Consider the following 18,657-nt stretch of genomic DNA (forward strand, 5'->3'; position numbering starts at 1 on the left):
CTGAAGAAGTCCATGTCCCCTCTGGGCATCTGTGCCCGTGCCGGCAGCCACTAAGCAAAACCTGCTCCTAGCTGGCAAAACCTGCCGTGGCTCTGGCCTGCCACCCTGCAGTCCAGGAGGCTGAGAGCTGAGGACTGGCAGCAAAGCCAGCCCACGCAGATGAACCTAAGAGACTCATCTCCAATTGGCCAGCAAGAAGCTGGAAAGATGCTGTGGCTCAAGTGGTAGAGTGCCAGCCTTGAGTGAATAAGCCAAGTGAGTGGGCATGAGGCCCTCAGCTCACATCCTAGGATCGCACACACAGGACAGGTCTAAGAACAAGAGCAACTTTTACAACACCAGCTCGACTCCACAAGCTCAGGGGTACAGTGCTGGCCCAGGGAGCACAAAGCTCTCCAGAAAACTTCCTTGACACACAGCTGAGGTTTGGGTACAGAGTGAGAGGTCCCCAAGGCCTGGTCTCACCTCCCTGGACACCAAGGCCATCCCTAGGCTCCAGCAGGCCCAGGCATCAAGAAAACCCAGGAGCTACCCCAGGCAAGCACAGCTGGGAGGAGGGGGAGGGGAGGGAGAGGGGGAGGGGAAAGACAGGAGGAGAGGCGGGAGAGGGGAGGGGAGGGAGGGGGGAGGGGAGGGGAGGTCCTGGTTTCACATGGGTCCCCTGCTTCCAAGGTTTCAGGCACTCCACACCAGGCTGGGCTGGGTGCCCAGGATGAGGACAGCTGCCTGCCTAGCGAACCAATGCTCTGTGTGCCCGCCTGCCCAGGGGGGCCTCAAGCAAGGGCCCTTCTGCCACCCTGGCCAACCAGAACCAAGCCTTGGCCTCTGCCCCAAGGAGCATCCCTTTCAGGAACCTAAGCCTGTGCCAAAAATGAGGCCCAGAAACTGGGCTAGAGAAATCCCTCCGCAGTTACAGTGTCTGCCTGGCAAGCTCCGAGTTCAAATCCGAGCACCACGCAAAACAAACCCGAGATTTCCATCCCACAGTGCTGGTCTTGACGCCCAGAGGCGGGACGGGGCCGTGGTTCGCGCCCAGCGCTGCCACGGCTTGGGTCAAGCCAGGGGGACCCGACCACAAGCGCAGCCCCGGGACAGGGATGGGTGCAACCAGCAGACACCAGCAGCCTCCCCACCATCCTCCCAGCCTCCCTGCCTCCCTCCCGGGAATGCACTGAGTCAGGACACCAGCAGCACCGCTGCTGTCACTAACTGAAGGCCACACCGCCATCTGCCAGAGTCTGCCCACGGTCCGCGCCCACGTGCGGAGGACCCGGCCCCAGCTCGACCCGACGCTCCACCCCAGCCTGCGAAGGGCTCACCGGGCCCTGTGCGCACTCGGACTCCATGGTCCCAGCGGCGTCCTGCCCGCGCAGCCCGCGCAAACTTGCAGCTGCGGACCTGGAGCCGCGGAAAGAACTTCCCAGAGCCCGGGCGGCGGAGAGGGGCCGAGGGCCGGCGTGCCCAGACGTCCCGGGATCCCTGCACCCCGCGTCCTGCCCGTGCCCCGTGCAGTCCCGGGACCCCAGTGTCCCCCTGAACCCTACTTCCGCCTGGCTCAGCCCCGCGCAGTCCCGGGACCCTCGGGACCCCCTCCCGTCCCCCTCACGCCCCACGCAGTCCCGAGACCACGCATCCCCATGCGTCCTCCCCGCGCCCCAGTCCCAGCACCTGCGCGTCGGCCCCTTTTCCCCGTCCTCCCCACGTCCCGCGCAGTCCCATGACTCCCGCGTCCCCATCCATCCTTCCCGCACCCTACACAGTCCCGGAACCCCCGCGCTCCCGTCCTCCCCGCGTCCTCCCCGCGTCCCACATGGTTCGGGAACCCCTGCGTCCCCACACGTCCTCCCCGCGCCCCGCGCAATCCCGGGACCCGAGTGTCCCACCTTCCCGATCCTCCCCGCGCCCTGCGCAGTCCCGGGACCCCTGCGTCCCCACCCATCCATCCTCCCTGCGCCCCACACAGTCCCGGGACCTCCGCGTACCCCGCCCCCTTCCTCCCCGCGCAGTCCCGGAATCCCCGCGTCCCCCTGAGCCCCGCGTCCGCCTGACACAGGCCCGCGCAGTCCCGGGTACCCCGCGTCCCACTGCGCCCCGCGTCTCCCTGGCACAGCCTCTCTGTCCCGGGCACCCCGCGTCCCCCTGCGCCCCACGCAGTCGCTCGTAGTCCCCGACCCACGTCCCCCGCGCCCTCACCGTTGAGCTGCCGGTAGACGATGTCCTCGAGCAGCGACAGGCGCCGCAGCACGGCGTCCTGGACGGGGCGGGCGGGCGCGCTGAGGTTGGCGGCCTCGGCGCGCGGCCGGAGCTCGTGGAAGGCGTCCCCGCCGCGCACGGCGATGGGCCGGCAGCGGGCCAGGAACAGCACGAAGCCGGCCACGGCCGCCAGGTTCAGCACCAGCAGCACCTTCACCCGCCTCAGCGAAGCCATCAAACAGCCCGGCGCCGCCGCCCTGCGCCCGCCCGGGCTCCGAGAGGCTGGCGCGCCGGGCGGCGGCTGCGGGCCCGCCGAGTCCGCGCTCCCGGGCGCCTCGGATCGCAGCGCGGCCGGGCCGAGTCCTCCACCGCCCGGCGCGAGGCGCAGGCCCGCGTCCGGAGCCGCGGGCGGCCGTCGCGGGGCGCGGCCGGCGACTCAGCCGCGGACGCGCTCCCCGGGGCGGGCGCCTTTGTTCCGCCGGTCCCCCCGCTCCATGGCGCGGAGCCCGCGCCGGGGCCGCCCGCCGTCTCGCCTGGGTCCCGACTCGGGATGGGGCGCGGCCCGCGGGGAGCGGCGGGGCGCTGCGCGCTGCTCTCCAGACCCGCCGCGCACCCCGAGTCCCGAACCCGCGCCGCGAGCCCCGGGCGGCCGCCGCGGAGCCGGAAGGAGGGGCGGGGCCTCGGGAGTCTCCGCGGGCGGGGCGGGACGGGGAGGGGACTGGAGGGGAGGGGAGGGAGGCGTGGGCGCCGAACTGGCCGAGCGCGGTGACGCTGGCGCTGCGGCACCTCCAGCCCCACGGCTCCGGGCGCCGGGAGCGGACGCGCAGGTGGCGGGGGAGGGGGGAACGGAGGGGAGGGAAGGAAGGATGGGACGGGGGGAGGGAGAGACGAGGAGGGGAGGGGAGGTGCGAGGAGGGGATGGAGAGGGGAGGAGGGCCGACAGAGGGGCGGGGCGATAGGGTGGGCGGTGCTAGGGTGGTGGGCGGGGGCTGTGCGGAGGGGAGTTGTGTGGTGGGAGTAGGGCGTGGCTAGCGCGGTGGGCGGGGCGGTAGGCGGGGTTATGTGGTAGGCTATGGGGCGTGGCTGTCCTGTGGGCGGGGCTATGTGGTGGGAGGTGGGGGCTAGGCGGGGGCGGGGGAGGCGATGTGGTGGGCGGGGCTGTGCAGTGGGCGGGGCGAGGAGGGACGGGGGACTCCTACACCGCTGGGCCGCTGCTCACTCAGGGCTGCTGGGCCCCGGGCTCCGGGCCTGGGGCGCCGCGGCTCGGAGGCACTGCCGCGATGGGCTCGGGTTTCCGAGGCGCTCAGCACCCCCTGAGCGGGCGGGTGGACGCCATCCATCACGGCCGGCGATGCTGACGCCCCGGTGCGCCCCCGCCCGCTCCGCACTGCGTGGCCAGAGCGGCTGGAGGCAAAACCCGGCCTGGAGCCGCAGGGCCGCGGAGCCGCCTCCTCCCCGGCGGGCTCAGGGCGCGGCCGCCGAGCAGAGCAGGCCTCGTCTTCTGTAATACACGTGTTTATTAATACACGTGTAGCTGATGATGATGATGATGATGGTGATGATGATGATGATGGTGATGATGATGGTGATGATGATGACGCTACAAGGAAGTGTCTATTCCTCGTCTTCCACAATAAACTTGCTTAGTCCTCGTCTTCAGCAATGCGCGTGCGCTCCCAGGCCCCTCCCCGCGCGGGGATCTACCCGGGGGTGCTGCGCCCGGGACCCCTTCCCTTCCCAGGCCGCCGGCCCGCGCCCTCCTCCCGAGGTCCCTGCCTTCTTTATTCTGCTTGCTGTTTCCTCGTGGGAGGAGTCGGGGCTCTTCCTTTTCTAAATCTTAATTTAAGGCACTGTTTTGGGGGTACATCTTGGGGGGCGTTACTGCGAACTTTTCATGGCGGTGAAAAATGTACTTCGGTCACCGTGTTCCTCCTCGTGGCCGTGCTCATGGCCTGCTCCCTCTGGCCCTTTCTATGAAGTACTGGTTTGTTTGTGTTTTTTTTAGCATAGAAAGTACATTTTAAAAAATAGAACAAGTGGTGCTCTGCCACTTGAGCGAACCCTGTCTTCCAGCCCCACTTTTTGCTGGTTATTTTGGAGATGGAGCCCTTCCGACATTCCAGCCGAGGCTGACTTTGCACGGTGAGGTCCCCAGCCTCCCACAGTGGCTGGGATGACAGGTGCGAGCCACAGGCACCCAGCTGCCTCTCAAGGCTACTTTGGCAGCCTTCGCATCTCTTTCAGTTCAATGTACTCCAAAATGCCATGCTTTGAGGTACCTGGTACTTAGCGCCATCATCAGAGGCATCTACAGCCCTCATTTTTGGAGCCTCTTGGAGATAGCTGTGGGGGTACCTCATCAGTGTCAGACACAGGAGCGGCTGTCAGGTTTACAGGGAAAAAAGCTACCTGTGACAGTGCCTGGCAGCCACCCAGTTACCCAAGATTTTTTCTTGCACTTTGTCTCTCTCCTCTGCAAATTCCCAGTGGGGGTTTACATGCACCATGGTACATACAGACTGACTCTGATGAAAGATGCCAGTATGGACCTCCTCATGGCCCATGCATGGAACATGAAGGAGAATTTCTTTATGGGTAGCCACAAAGCCAGCCTCAGAACCTCTGCTCTGGGCCTCGGGGCCTGGAAGTACAGCTCACACTGTCAGCATTTCAGTGCAAGTCCACAAAAGCCCCACACCCACAGAGCTGGAGTCCACACAGCCCAGCCCCCACAGCTCCAGTCCACATAGGCCACATCCATACAGCTCTGATTTGTCCATTACCCTCTGCCACTCACCACAACTCTGCATAACAGGTGTAATTTCACACAGAATGGCTGAGCCCTGCTTTCCCACCTGTCCACCCAAGCTGGGCCACACTGAGGCCTGAAGAAAAACCCCAGGACTACACAGGGGGAATGCTTAGGAATATGCAGCTCTTCCCAAAGAACCGCAACGTCTCTGATTCACTGTCTTGCCATAGTCTCTGACTTTGGTTCTGTGGTGGTAATCCCTTGCCCCTTCCGAAGGCTCTGGGGCAGGTGTCTGGTTGTACTTACTGGCTTCTATTTAGATTTGTGCTTGCCTGCTGATTTTTAATTAGTGTTATTGGGGTCTAACAGTCCAGGATAAAAGAAATGCCAAAAGGGCACATTTCAAACTGGAAGTGGTTTGGATATTAGAGGGTGGGACCTGGTGGGAGGAAGTTAGACCACTGGGTAGATTCTTGTATGTGTGTGTATGCTCATGTGTGCTGATACTGGGGCTTGAACTCAGAGCCTCATGTTCACACTTGGCTTTTGCACTCGGGGCTGGCACTCTACCACTCAAACCATACCTCCAACCGGTTTATTGGTGGCTAATTGGAGACCACAGTCTCATGGATATTCCCATCCACACTGGGTTCTAATCTTGATCCTCAGATCTCAGCCTTCTGAGTAGCTGGGATTAGAGGGATGAGCACCAGCACCCATCAGCTTATAGGCATGTTCTTTTTTTGGGGGGGGGGGATCCAGTCCTGGGGTGAACTCTGGGCCTGGGCACTGTCCCTCAGCTCTTCAGCTCAAGGCTAGTGCTCTACCACTTGAGCCACAGTGCCACTTCTGGCTTTTTCCTTTTTGCTTATGTGGTACTGAGGAATTGAACCCAGGGCCTCATGCATGCAAGGCAAGCGCTCTACCACTGAGCCACCTTCCCAGCCCATATGCACGTTCTTGAGGAGGATACAGAGTGCCAATCCCATCCTCCCTCTCTCATTGCTGCCTGGATTACAGGCATGAACCACAGGTTACTTGGTCCTAATTCATTTTCATGGGTTCTTTATATTGTCAAGTCGCAGGAAATCTCCCTACATCTGAACCTAGTAGCCATTCCCCTTCATGTTCAGTGGGAGTGGCTTGCCTCCCCAGCTTCCCACTGCCGGAAGCTCCATCCTTGGGAGGGATGAGTGAGGACCACCCTGGCATCTCCCTGCACGCCCTGTGCCTGACTCCTGGAAGGAAATGAAGAAACTTCTTCCCATTCTTTTAAATCTGACTTCTGAGCAGGCCCAGGAAAGAAGAAAGAGAAGCTGAGAAAGAAAGCCAAGGATTTTCCAGGCAGGGCTTGGTCACCAGGACTCTGCCAGGACACCAGCATTCTGCCAGGATACTGGAACTGTGCCGGGACACTGGGGCTTTGCCTGGACACCATTGTGGATGATGCATCCTGGGACCAGGACCAGCTTTCTTGAAAAAGAAGCACCTGTCCTGGTCACCAGCCACTCATAGGGACCAGCCCGGCCTCTGCCATACCTCCCTTCCCAGCCTGGCCTTGCCAGATTACAGAGCCCAGATCTAAGTGGACAGCCCAGTTAGGAGGATCACCTCCCTGCCCTAACCAAACCCACATCCCAGCGTGGGACCTGGGGGGCTCGCCCAGCTTCCTGGCCTCCCCTGAGCACCTGTGAGCCCCCAAACACTGAGGTGATCACCAGACCTCCCACTAGGCCCCAGGATCCCCAGGACACAGAGGCCCACAAGGGTCATTGAGAAGAGGGCAGAGTGGGGCATGGGGGTCAAGTCCACGCCCGCCCAGACCCATGCTCATGCCACTCAGGAATTGCTCTTGTTCTAGAAACAAGCTATAAGGAAAGAAGACCCAAATAAGCAGACCCAGCCAGAGAACGGGACAGACAGACACCCGAGACCCTAGGGGCCCCGGAGCCACTGTGACCAGCATCCCACCAGCCCACGGGAGATGTCCAGTGCTTCTGCACAAAAGGAATTATTTTCCCATTTCCTCCTTCAGGTAATTGTTTAAAGTCCTGACTTGTCTTGGCTCGAGCGTGGTAGAAGTGGAGCACGGTTCATCTTTTTTAATGAGATCTGTGACATGTTCGTGAAAAGCAGCATCGCAGCTAAACGCTGACCATCTGGATGCAATGAAATGTTAACCTGGATGTGGGAACCACCACAGGAGACCCCCCCCCCCGCCACGCCTCCCATGGGCAGATACCAAGTCGTCCTCCACTCTGTCCTGGCCTTCCCACAGTCAGATGGACCCTGGGGCCACTCAGGGCTGTCCCTCCCATCCAGACCTCCAGGCAGAAGGTCACCCGGAGGCCACCATCTCCCAAACTCCTCTAAGATTTATGGTGGTTTGGAGCAGGGCACCAACACCAGGCTTGGAGCCAACACAAGGGAATGAGTGAAAAACCTTGATTAAAGGGGGATGGGGAGGTAGCCTTTGGTGTACCCCAGAACTCTGACAAGGGACTCTGCTGAGTTTAGGGTGGACAGTGGCAGTGAGGCTTTGACCCCAGGGACTCAGGCACCCCATGCCCCCTCCTCCCCCTCCCCCCATCGCCTCTGTGCTCTTTGATTCAAACTGATCCCTCCTACAGGAGTTTCAACTTTAGGATTCCTGTGTAGCTGGAATAACAGGTATGTACCATGCTACCCTCCCCCGCTTCTTTCTTTTGAGATGGGGTCTCTTGGATTTTTCTGCCCAGGCTGGCCTCAAACCATGAGCCTCCTGATCTCAGCCTTCCACATAACTAAACATGACAGGACACACCACCGCACCAAGATAGGAGGCTGAGAAGGGAGTCCCCAAAATGCCTCTGCCCAGCCTGGCCCCAAACTTGGATCCATCTTCAGCTTCCCAAGTAGTAAGGATTAGAGGCGTGAAGCCACCCGCCACCAGGGCCCAGCCAAGCTTATTGTGTAGGCTGCAACAGGCCAGTGAGAAAGAAGATGCTGTAACGCAGGCGAGGTGGAAGCGTTCATCCTGATTCGGCTGGTGCCTGCTCCAGCCCTGGACTCAGGCGTCACAGTGTGCCGCAGATATGCATGCTGTTTGTGAGTCTTCCTGTCCAGGCCCTGCCCACACCCCTGCCCACATCCTGCCCACACTCTGTTAAACACAAATTGTTCAGCCACTTGTACGTCAGCACTAATGGGCAGCTTGTCTGATGCAACGGATGATTTTGAGTTTGGATTTATATAAACTACTGGAATGAACTAGACTTCCCTGACGCTGTAGAAAAGTTCATTTTAAGAATGATGAACTCTGATTTGTTGTCACATTCGGTACGACTCAAAACTGCCATTGCCTGCTGGCTTCCAGATGCTCCGCTCCGCCCTGCCTAGGCCTTCCTGGTCAGCTCGGCTGCCAGCCCCGCTCAGTTCTCCTGGGCACCACTCAGATCCGTTGTGCTCATCGTGTGACAATGGAATGGATTAGCACATGTGGGCCTGGGGAGCCTTGGAGAAAAATACGATTCGCCATCTAAGTGGATGACAAAAGTGGCCTCATGGCTGCTATCTGACTGGCCAAAATGGCAAAGCGTATCCAGTTTGACAAATGCTAAAAGGAGCCAGCACCGCGGCCTACTCCTATAGTCCCGCCGACTCAGGAGGCTGAGGCAAGAGGATCACTTGAGCCCAGGCTTTGGAGGCCACCCTGGCAACATAGTCTTAATGCAGGAAATACAGTTAAACAGCTCTAGTGGCGATATAAGCAACATTGTTGCATTCCATCTGTCTCTCAGACAAACAAGGGGAAAAGAAGATATTAAACCGCAAATCCAAAAATTGTGTGGTATGCAGCCAGCAATGGCAGCATATGCCTGTAATCCCAGCACTCGGGAAGTTAGGGCAGGAAGACTGCAAATGTGAAGCCAACCCGGGCTTCCTAGTCAGAACACGAACACAAAAATAAACAAAGTGTGGCATTATGTAGGAAAGGGAGCAGCCTGTGTGGACCCTGGGAATAACAGAGAAGAAATCCAGAGCACCACCCACTGTGGGCATGGTCTTCCACGTGGGGGGGGGGGTCTCACCTTCCTGGGGGGGGTCAGTCCTGTCTACCCTTGTTTCCTAAGAAGTTTATACCATCATCATCACCATCATCACCATCATCATCATCATCACCATCTGTTGGCTGTGTTGCACATGTGACATGTATTCCTGTGAGTGTGTGTGTGTGTGTGTGTGTGTGTGTGTGTGTGTGTGTGTACGCTTGCATGTGTGGTTTGGGGAGGAGGCTGCATACCCTTGCCCTTACCAGGCACGCACTTTCCCACTGAGCTGTGTGCTCACCTCTGAATTTTTCCAGACAAACTTTCAAGGTCAGCCCAGGCTGAACTGTCGGGAACTCACTATGCAGCCTGGGCTAGCCTCCAGGGCTGAGATTACACGTGTGAGCCACTGTACTATACCTGGTTTCCAATACATAGTGTGTTTGTTCCTTAATGAAGTATTTGGGCGTTTAATTAGAAAACATTGCAAAACATGTAGCAACAGTAACAAAATAAACACTCATGGCTCTCTTTATACAGTTTTTTTTTTTAACATTGTTCTATATATAGTTCAGACTTCATTTGTTTTTATTAGCATGTGTTACTTATAGAAAGGGGTTTTGTGATCATTTCATACAGGCGAATAATGTGCTTTGATCACATTCTTCTATTACTCGTAGTTCAGACTTTTTGTTTCTTTGGGTTAGGGTTTGTGTGTGTGTGTGTGTGTGTGTGTGTGTGTGTGTACATGCGCGTGCACGCACGTGTGCACATGTGCCAGAACTGGGGCTTGAACACAAGGCCTCCAGCTCTTGCTTAGCTTTTATACTCAAGACTGGTGCTCTACCACTCGACCCATATCTCCACATCTGGCGTTTTTGGTGGTTAATTGGAGATAGGTACCGCATGGATTTTCCTGCCTTAGCTTCAAACATTCTTCCTCAGATCTCAGATTCCTGAGTCATGAGGTTTACAGACAGTTCAAGATATTTAAAGAAATAAAATGTTCCCAAATAAATTTGAGGCCTCCATGTCTACCCACCCCACCCTCCCCCCAGCAAAAATTCCAAATCTTCCCTTCCTTTTCTGTTTGTGATCACTGCCAGGAATTCACTAGATTCATTCCAGATGTTTGGTATAAATTTATACCAAATATCTGGCCTCTTTTTACTTTTCCCCAATTTAAACCTACACAATCCAGAGTCAAGTGCTGTGGCACACCCCTGTAATCCCCTTCTCAGAGGCAGGCTGGCCTGGGCCGTGGAGTGCATCTGTGGGTTTGCTCATCTTTTCACCTTCTGTGGATGCCTCATCCATCCGTGTTGAGTTTCTAGAAGAAGGCATCCGTGCCTCCGCTCCGAGCCCGTGGCTGAGGGCCCCCAGAAACCTCTGCCTGTACTTCCTGTAGTATTTTTTCTTCAGAGTCAACTTTTGAGCGGAGAAGTTAGATACATTGATATTTTAAAGTAATGTTTCCCCTTTCACATAAGGGGTGCAGGTACACCGTTCCACTTTCCTCTTGTGAATTCCTTTCTTCTTTATAGTTAACTTTCTAACCTGTCTAGAATCTTCCCGTTGATCTGGCCTGTAGGCATCTGAGCCGAGAGTCCTCTGAACCGTTCAGTGATGGTTTTAGCACAAGGCAGAGATTTTAGTGTCATCCGCTCACTCGCCACGTCTTAATGTCTACAGTGGGGAATCTTTTGATTTTTGTTCTAGCCTGTTGTTTTATGAATGCTCCTATTGGAAGCCAGATGCTTGCATGGTGTGTGCATGAGTGTGTGCCTGTATGCACGCATGTGCACACGCGTGTGCATGCGTGTGTGTTCCCTCTCACCCCAGCAGAAGGCCAGTTATATAACATGTGCTCAACAAATCCCTGCCGGATGAAAATTTAAATTTCCACACAACAAAAGAAACCTTTTTGACTCGAGGCTGGGCCCTAGTCCTAGCGGGTAGGGAGGCTGAGGTAGGGAGGATTGTGGTTAGAGTTCAAGGTGAGCAGCCAAGTCCATGAGACCCCATCTTAACCAGTGGCTGGGCATGACTGTACGTGCCTTTCCTAACTGCAATAGGAATCCTGAACTAGTCCTGTCCTGGCCCAGCCTGGCCCCAGGCAGGAATCGCAACCCCTCCCAGACATAACTCCAGGAGATGGTGGCGTGGTGCGCAGAGCGCTCGCCTGAGGGCCTGGACACCCTGCATTTTAGTTCAGGGCGGTCACCACGAGACCAGAGACAGGCAGTGCGGCATGGCGGCTGCACAGCACATCCGGGCCTCCCTCCAGCCACAGGCCTCCCTTTGGGGCTGTGAGGATGGACTCTGTTCTCCGCATAAACCCTGGCCCCAGCACTGCACTGCCACACCTGGTGGGTGTGTGAGTGTGGGTATTTCGGAGAGAAGCTGGCATCTGTGTTGGAAGGCAGGGCAGATCTGGCCTGGTAAGAGGGGTAGAGCGCTGGGCAGAGCCGGGTAGAGGGCCGGGCAGGGGCAGCTACCTGCTGGGCCCCAGCCTGTGTCTTCATGCATGCAACCCCATTCCTGTCGCGACAAAGGCTGGAGCTTTGTTGTGGGGTTTTTTGGTTCTGTTTTTCAGTTTTGGTGCTGGTACTAGCCTTGAACTCAGAGCCTCTCGCTCTCTTCTGGCTTTTCTCTCACATGGCACTCTACCACTCGAGTCACAGCTCCACTTCTGGCTTTTTTGGTGGTTCATTGACCATAAGAATCTCATTGGGAAGGTGGCTTAGTGGTAGAGTGCTTGGCTAGCATGCATGAAGCCTTGGGTTCGATTCCTCAGTACCACATAAACAGAAAAAGCCAGAAGTGGCGCTGAGGCTCAAGTGGTAGAGTGCTAGCCTTGAGCAAAAGATTAGCTCAGGGACAGCACCCAGGCCCTGAGTTCAAGCCCCATGACCAACAAAAAAAGAAAAAAATCATCTCACTAACTATCCTGCCTGAGCTGGCTTCAAACCACCATCCTCAGTCTCAGACTCCTGAGCAGCTGGAATTACAGGTGTGAGCCACAGTGTCACCATTCACACTTTATTCACACTTGTAGACACCACCCCACTCATCCTGTTGGTCCTGTGTCTCTGGAGAGCACTGCCCAGCCCCGCCCACACCCCCTTTTCCCTGTGCCCGGTTCCCTGGGTTTGGTTCATTCATCCACGTCCAGGCGGCCTTTGAGGGTGGAGGCATGCTTCTGGTGGGTTTGTCCACCCAGCACCGGGCCACGAGCTTCCCCTGGAGCAATGCTCCACTCTTCTCTGGTCTCTGCGCTCTGGCTGGACAAATGTAAGACACATGCAGAGACCCAAGGAGCACAGGGCACACCGGGCAGCCCGGGGCCTGGTCTGTTCAGGACGGCTGCTAACACAGTGCTGAGGGAGAGTCAGAGCCAGAAACCTTGGGCCGAAGACCCAGGAGCCCAGCCTGGAGAAGGAAATCACTCCATTCATTCATTCATTCATTCAACAAGTAAGTATTAGAGCCCTGGGACAGGCCAAGAACCCAGTGGCAGCTTCGATGAGTGATTGGATAAACCCAGCTATTCCCTCTCAGAGCATATGGTCTGAGAAAAGGAGAGATTATGCAAATGATATGCAAATACCACCCATCTTCAGCCAAGCACACAACCATGAGAAGATGTAGGAGCGAAGTCTGGCTTTCAAGTTCCTCTGAGAAAGATGCTATTTGAAGTTAATGGGACTTCGTCCCAACAGGGAGTAAGGCCCAGTGGACCAGAGACAGAGACAGACAACAGACAGGGAGACATACACAGAGGACAGACAGACAGGGAGATGTCTAGACCGATAGACAGATATGGAAACAGAAGGAAAGAGAGAGAGAGAGAGAAACTTGTCTTTACTCATAACCCGGAGCATTTGACGTCAGTGCACGTAGTTAGTATGGGCCACATCGCAGCATTGGCCTGGCATTTGAACTCTGTGTGTCCTGCAGCCATGGAGCTGGCCGTCCAGCCCTAAGATCTACTGCGGCCCTGGACAGGGGCTGGTCTGGAGCCTGCGGCCACAGCCAGCCTGCACCTGGGATCTTCCAGGATGAACCTGGGCCCAGGATGGAGTCCTGGGTGCTGGAGCCGGCAAGGCGGTGGAGTGAGGGGTGCCATGGCACTGGGGGTTGCCTGAAAGCTGAGTCTGCAGGTGGGGCACCCCAGAGCCTGGTGCCGCAGGGCCTGGCCTGCATTGGCGTGGACATGCAGGCCGGGTCCTTGGGTCGCAGGCCTGGAGCTTTGGGGGCTCCGCTAGGCACTGAATGCTGTTGGGTCAGCCCAGCCTCGGCAATCCTTGGTTGTCCCAGAGGGCACTTCTGTCCCTGAACTTGGGGGCCTGGACTCGGGGGCAGGGTGATGGGGGGGGGGGAGGTGGGGGACCTTGGCCTTCTTTGAATACTCCCTTTTCAGCACTGCATCTTTCACCCATGCAGGAGCAGAGCCCTTACTGAAGTCCCTCATGAAGGGGTGTGGGGCCCAGGCCACGTTTCCAGAGGTTTCTAAGGGTGCTTGGCGGTCCTGTTCCACAGCCTGCTTGGCATCATCAGCACCATGAGCCACGCTGCCCATGGCCATGAGCTTTCTGGGGAGCTGCTGGGGTTCGGAGCGGCAGGGAGAGGTCTACGAAGCATGGAGGGAAGGAGACAGAAGCCAGTGGAGACTCCCGTGCAGCCACAGGGAGGCGGCTTCATCTTCCCAAACTCATTACCTCCCTGTGTTGCATGAATGTCACTCTAATACAAGCCTCTCGGCCCGTGCCTGCCCCGGGCCCCTCGCTGCTTTGTAAATTGAGTCCCAGTACTCAGCACGGTTGTGCAGCTAGGCTGTTACTTTTCTTTCTGCCTCCTGACCCCGCGGCACCACTGGGCTGCAGAATGGTCGTGACTGCGTGCAGCATCAGAAGTGAGTCTGGGCTCGGCCTGCGTCCCCGGCTCTGACCCTCACCCCAGCCATCGTAGTTTCTCCGGGGAAGCAACAGGGAGCAGGTGGGTTAAATGGGTGCTGCTCCTTCTGAAGCCGAAGGGAAATAACAAAAATACTACAGATGTGTCTATCACAGTGCCTTGATTTATTTCTGTGATGGAAAAAATACTCTCTCAGCTGGGAACCAAGGCATCCTGAGATCAAGACAAACACCACAGGGGCTGCTGGTGCTCATGTCTGTAATCCCAGCTGCTCAAAAGGTGGAGATGCAGCTCAAAGCCAGCCCAGGCACAAAGAGCCCGTCACAACCCATAGCCAAGTGTGGTGTCACACGCATTTCATCCCAGCTGAGCAGGAGGCTGAGATGAGGAAGGTTGCCCACCCTGGGCAAAAAGCAAGCCTTATCTCAAAAATAATTAGGGCAAAAAAAGTGCTGAAGGCATGATGCAAGTGGTAGAGCACCTGCCCAGCAAGTGAAAAGCCCTGAGTTCAAATCCAAGTACTGCCAAACAATAAGCATGAGGCCCTGTGCTCAATGATTCCTGGCTCTCCCAAAAGAAACATGTCTCAGTTCCCTCTGTGGTAGTGGGATCTTCCTGAGGATCTGCATCTGCATCTGTGAGAGCCACAGAGGAGCAGCAAGAAAGCCGAGCACTGGGAGATGGGGGAGAGGAACCCCTAGGACCCACAGACCAAAGCCTCAGGGCCCCTCCCTCCCCTTGTACACCAGGAGCCCCACGAAATCCTGGAGGCTTTGCAGCCCCTGTGGTCCCCCGACATACCAGGATAAGGGCTACCCAGGGTCTTCCAGGGCCACTCAGGATTGTCCAGGGTCATCTAGCACCGGCCTGGCTGGTCAGAGACATGGCGACCGAAGGCCTGGGAGCCCGATTCAGGTATTCAGTTGTGATGGGGAAGGTGATGCTCATGGTGCCTGGCAGGACCTCCCTGCCTCCCATGGTTCCCAGTGGCTGTACCAGGCCTGTGCTGCCTTTGGAGATGCTCCAGCTGCCACAGAGCCCTGGGGACAGGATGGCCACTCCGGGGTCTGCAGCCGCCTGCTCCCTCCATGGGGCCTGGACTTGGAGACTGCCAGACTTCTTTGTTGTGTGCCAGTCCTGGGGCTTGAACTGCTGGCCTGGACACTGTCCCTGAGCTTTTGTGCTCAAGGCTGGTGCTCTACCACTTGAGCCATAGCTCCACTTCTGACTTTTTGCTGCCTAGTTGGAGATAAGAATCTCATGGACTTTTCTCCCTGAGCTGATTCTGAACTGTGATCCTCAGATCTCAGCCTCTGAAGTGGCTGGCAGGCATGAATCCCCCGGAGCCTGGCTCTTCCAGACACTTGTCTTACTACAGCTTTAAAAGAATTTTTTAAATCAAAACTTTCTGGAAACAAAATAGACATCTAAAAATAACTGGAAAAACTATTTGAAGCCTGAACATCTGCTGGGGGTCCTCCTCCAGCCTTCTTGGGGAAGGAAGCAGGGGTGTCCATGTCCCCCTGTGGGGCCCCCCCTGCCCTGCCTGGAAAATCCCCATGGGAGGCCTGGACTCACATCCCCCGAGGGCAGGGCAGAGCTGGGCCCAGTGACCAAAGGCAGTAAGCAACCCTGACATCTCTGCCCAGTCAGGGGGTGCATGAGTCCTGGAAGCAGGGAGGAAGGGGTCCAGAGCCAGGTACACCCTGAATCCTGCAGCTGTGTGTGGAGTAACTGTTCATTCCCAGGAAGCCATTGCCAGCATCGCCCCCTCCTGACTGTGGTCTGGGGCTGAGCCAGAATGCAGGTAGCACCTTGAGGCCCCACCTGGCCTCTCTCCCTGCTGGCCACAGCTCCCCTTGGTCTCCACATGAAAACCCTGCAGGACCTGAGTAGGGTAACACATGCCTGTAATCCCAGCACCCCAGAGGCTGGGTCAGAAGGACCTGAGTCCCAGGCTAGCCTGGCTTCCTAGGGAGACCCTGTCTCCAACAAAACAAAACAAAACAAAACAGAAACGTTGGCATGTCACGACATTGGGGCCTAGAAGATGTTTGGTGGGGAATAAGCTCCCGGGAGTGGGAATCGCCTCCAGCAGTGGGGCGAGGAGGCCTCTGGCCAGCTGCGTGAGCTCACATCTGGATTTCTGCAGACAAACCTCCCATTCTCAGGCCCCGCCTAGACTGTGAATCCAGGGAGGGTATGGGGTGGGGAGACTGGGTCCTTGGGGTGTCATCAACACTTCCAGCTCCCCGCTCCAGCCAGGCTGGCCTCTGTCCATCCCTCCCTCCTCCTCCATGGCCTCCTCCCCTTGCAGACAAAGAGCTGATGGGTGAAGATGGGGTGCTTCCATGCCCTCTGGGGCTCACAGCAGTGGCCTGACCGCTAACCCCCAGAGGGACATTCTCAGCGCCACCTGGAGCTGAAGAAAGACCCCCGGGCATGGCCAAGGGGCCACCAAACCTCCTTCCTCCTTAGCTCTTACATCTTTTTCTATTGTTTCCCCCTCCTTTTTTCTATTTTTTTCTTTATAGACAATTTTCTCTCCCCTCCCCTCCCTTTCCCTAGCAAAATGGCCTCCAGCGCCATAAGGGAGATCCTTCAGGCACGCAGGCTCATGACGGCAAAGGTTCTTTCCAAATCAGAGCCTTAGGGAACACGGGCCACAAACACACACACACACACACACACACACACACACACACACACACACACACACACACACACACACACGCACGCATGCACACCACTCTGTAAGGAAGTCTGCTCGCCTTGGACACCAAGCTGGGGCCCAGGGCACCTTTCGGAGCACCTCTAGCCCCCCCCCCTGCCCCTCATCTTACAAACCTGTCTTCCTGCATCTCTGCAGACACTGCCCCAGCCTGAATACCCCAGAGTCATCCCTTCCCGGCCGGTCCCAGTGCAGCCGTCATCCTGCACAACATCCCCAGGGTAGAGGCCAGTGAACTCCCACAGGATCTGCTGGGTGGGAGAGGAAAATGGGGCCACTCCCTGGGGACCCCCCACAAGGAAGGCTGGGCCCAGAAGGAGGGCTGAGGGCTGTGACCCAGTCAACAATGAGCCATCTATGAGGCACCCCAACATCTATGGGACATCCAGACATCTACAAGATACCCCAACATCCATTGGTTACCTCAACAACAATGAGGATGCCTAGTGAGCCATAAGGCCCCGACATCCATGGGGCACTCAGTCATCATCTATGGGGCACCCCAACATTCATGATAGAGTGTGGTGGGTAGGAAGTGGAGTGGGTGAATTTGGAGGAAGGGGATCACTAGGGTCCTGGGCTTGAAGAGTAAATCTTGCCCTTGCCCTCCCTCTCCTACCCTCCCTCCCTCTTCCACCCTCCCCTCTCCTCACCTTCATATTCCTGGTGAATGTGGGCAGCGGTAGAACAGCCTGGGCATGAGCCTGGCCCTGGACAATGACACTGGAGTTCCAGTCCTGGCCCAGGGAGGCTCTTCTCCGTAGTTATTGTGTTTGTTTGCTTGCTTCTTTCTCTCTCCAGATTCTATATTTGATTTCCTCTTCACATTTAAATTTAGCAGCTCTGGGTTATCAACTCTTTTTTATAAAGCATGGAAGCCTGATCTGCAGAGCTGCTATAAATACCAGGCTGCCGCTGGGGGCATCTCCCATGGGCCAGGCCGCCGGGCTCACGTGGTGAGTGCAGACCAGGGAGGGTGGCTGCCCCCACCCCCAGAGCCCCCCCCATCCCTTGATTCCCTCCTGTCCCCAGAGTCCCACATCCCTGGAGCTCCGCCCCTTCCCCAGAGCTCTCCTTCCCTGGAACCTCCATCCTTGAAGCCCCCAGCCCTGGAAGGCCACGGGAGAATGCGCCAAGCCAGCTGAGCAAGGTGCTGAGTTGCCACACAAGCCCAGGCCTGGGCAGGAGAGTGGCAGAGAAGGCCCAGTTGCCCCATGCTCTGCTCCCAGCCAGAGAAGAAGGACAGACATGCAGCAGGACCACGGCCACAGACACCAGCTCCTCTGAGTCCCTGAGGGCTGTATGGCCTTGCGGCCTCCACCGTCCCCTCCCAGCCCTGCCCCGAGTTCATTTAATTGGAAACAGGACCCTGCCCTCGCCCCCTCCACACCTTCCCCCCACCTCTCCTCCCCCCTCCCTGCTGCCCGTGCACCCCCTCTCCCCCCTCCCTGCTGCCCTGCACCCCCTTTTCCCCTTCCCTGCTGCTCCTGTCCCCCGTCCCTGCCCACCACTGCCCCTGCCCACACCCCCCAGTTCTCTGGGGGTACAGCGCACAGACGCCTGGAGGCAGGTTTTCCCTGGGTTGCCAAACACTTGCCTGGCGGCTGCAGAATGTCTAAGTATCGCTGTTCTCCAGATGTTTTGGCCACAAAAACAAAACTGAGGGCATCAGGGAGGGATCCCTGCCTCTCCCCAGCCGCCTCACCGGCCCTGATCTTAATTCTTCCTTACCAAGCCACACTGGAGCTGTGCCGTGTGTGTGCATGTGTGCATGCCTGTCTGCATGTGCCTGCAGGTCTATGTGTGCATGCATGTGTGTGTGCATGTATTACTGGGGCTTGAACACTGGGCCTGAGTGCTGTCCCTTAACTCTTTTCATTCAAGGCTGGTGCTCTACCACTTGAGTCATGGCTCTGCTTCCAGCTTTTTGTTGATTAGTCAGAGCTAAGAGTCTCGTGCGTTTTCCTGTCCAGGCCGGCTTCAACCTGCGCTCCTCGGGTTGGAGGGTTCTCAGTGTGAGTCACTGGTGGCTAGCA

The 18,657-nt window shown here is 57.4% G+C and overlaps 1 protein-coding gene across 1 annotated transcript in view; it reads right to left on the bottom strand.

Moving 5' to 3' along the window:
• The window catches only part of Galnt17 (polypeptide N-acetylgalactosaminyltransferase 17), a 145,154-nt gene extending 142,726 nt beyond the window's left edge, over positions 1 to 2,428 (bottom strand). The window contains exon 1 of the mRNA XM_042688088.1: positions 2,194 to 2,428. Within this exon, the coding sequence (XP_042544022.1) occupies positions 2,194 to 2,428 (235 nt within the window). The remainder of the gene's footprint in view (positions 1 to 2,193) is intronic.
• Positions 2,429 to 18,657: the final 16,229 nt, after the last annotated feature.

This window comes from Dipodomys spectabilis, unplaced genomic scaffold (assembly GCF_019054845.1).
Source record: "Dipodomys spectabilis isolate Male_0828 unplaced genomic scaffold, ASM1905484v1 ptg000112l, whole genome shotgun sequence".
Lineage (NCBI taxonomy): Eukaryota > Metazoa > Chordata > Mammalia > Rodentia > Heteromyidae > Dipodomys > Dipodomys spectabilis.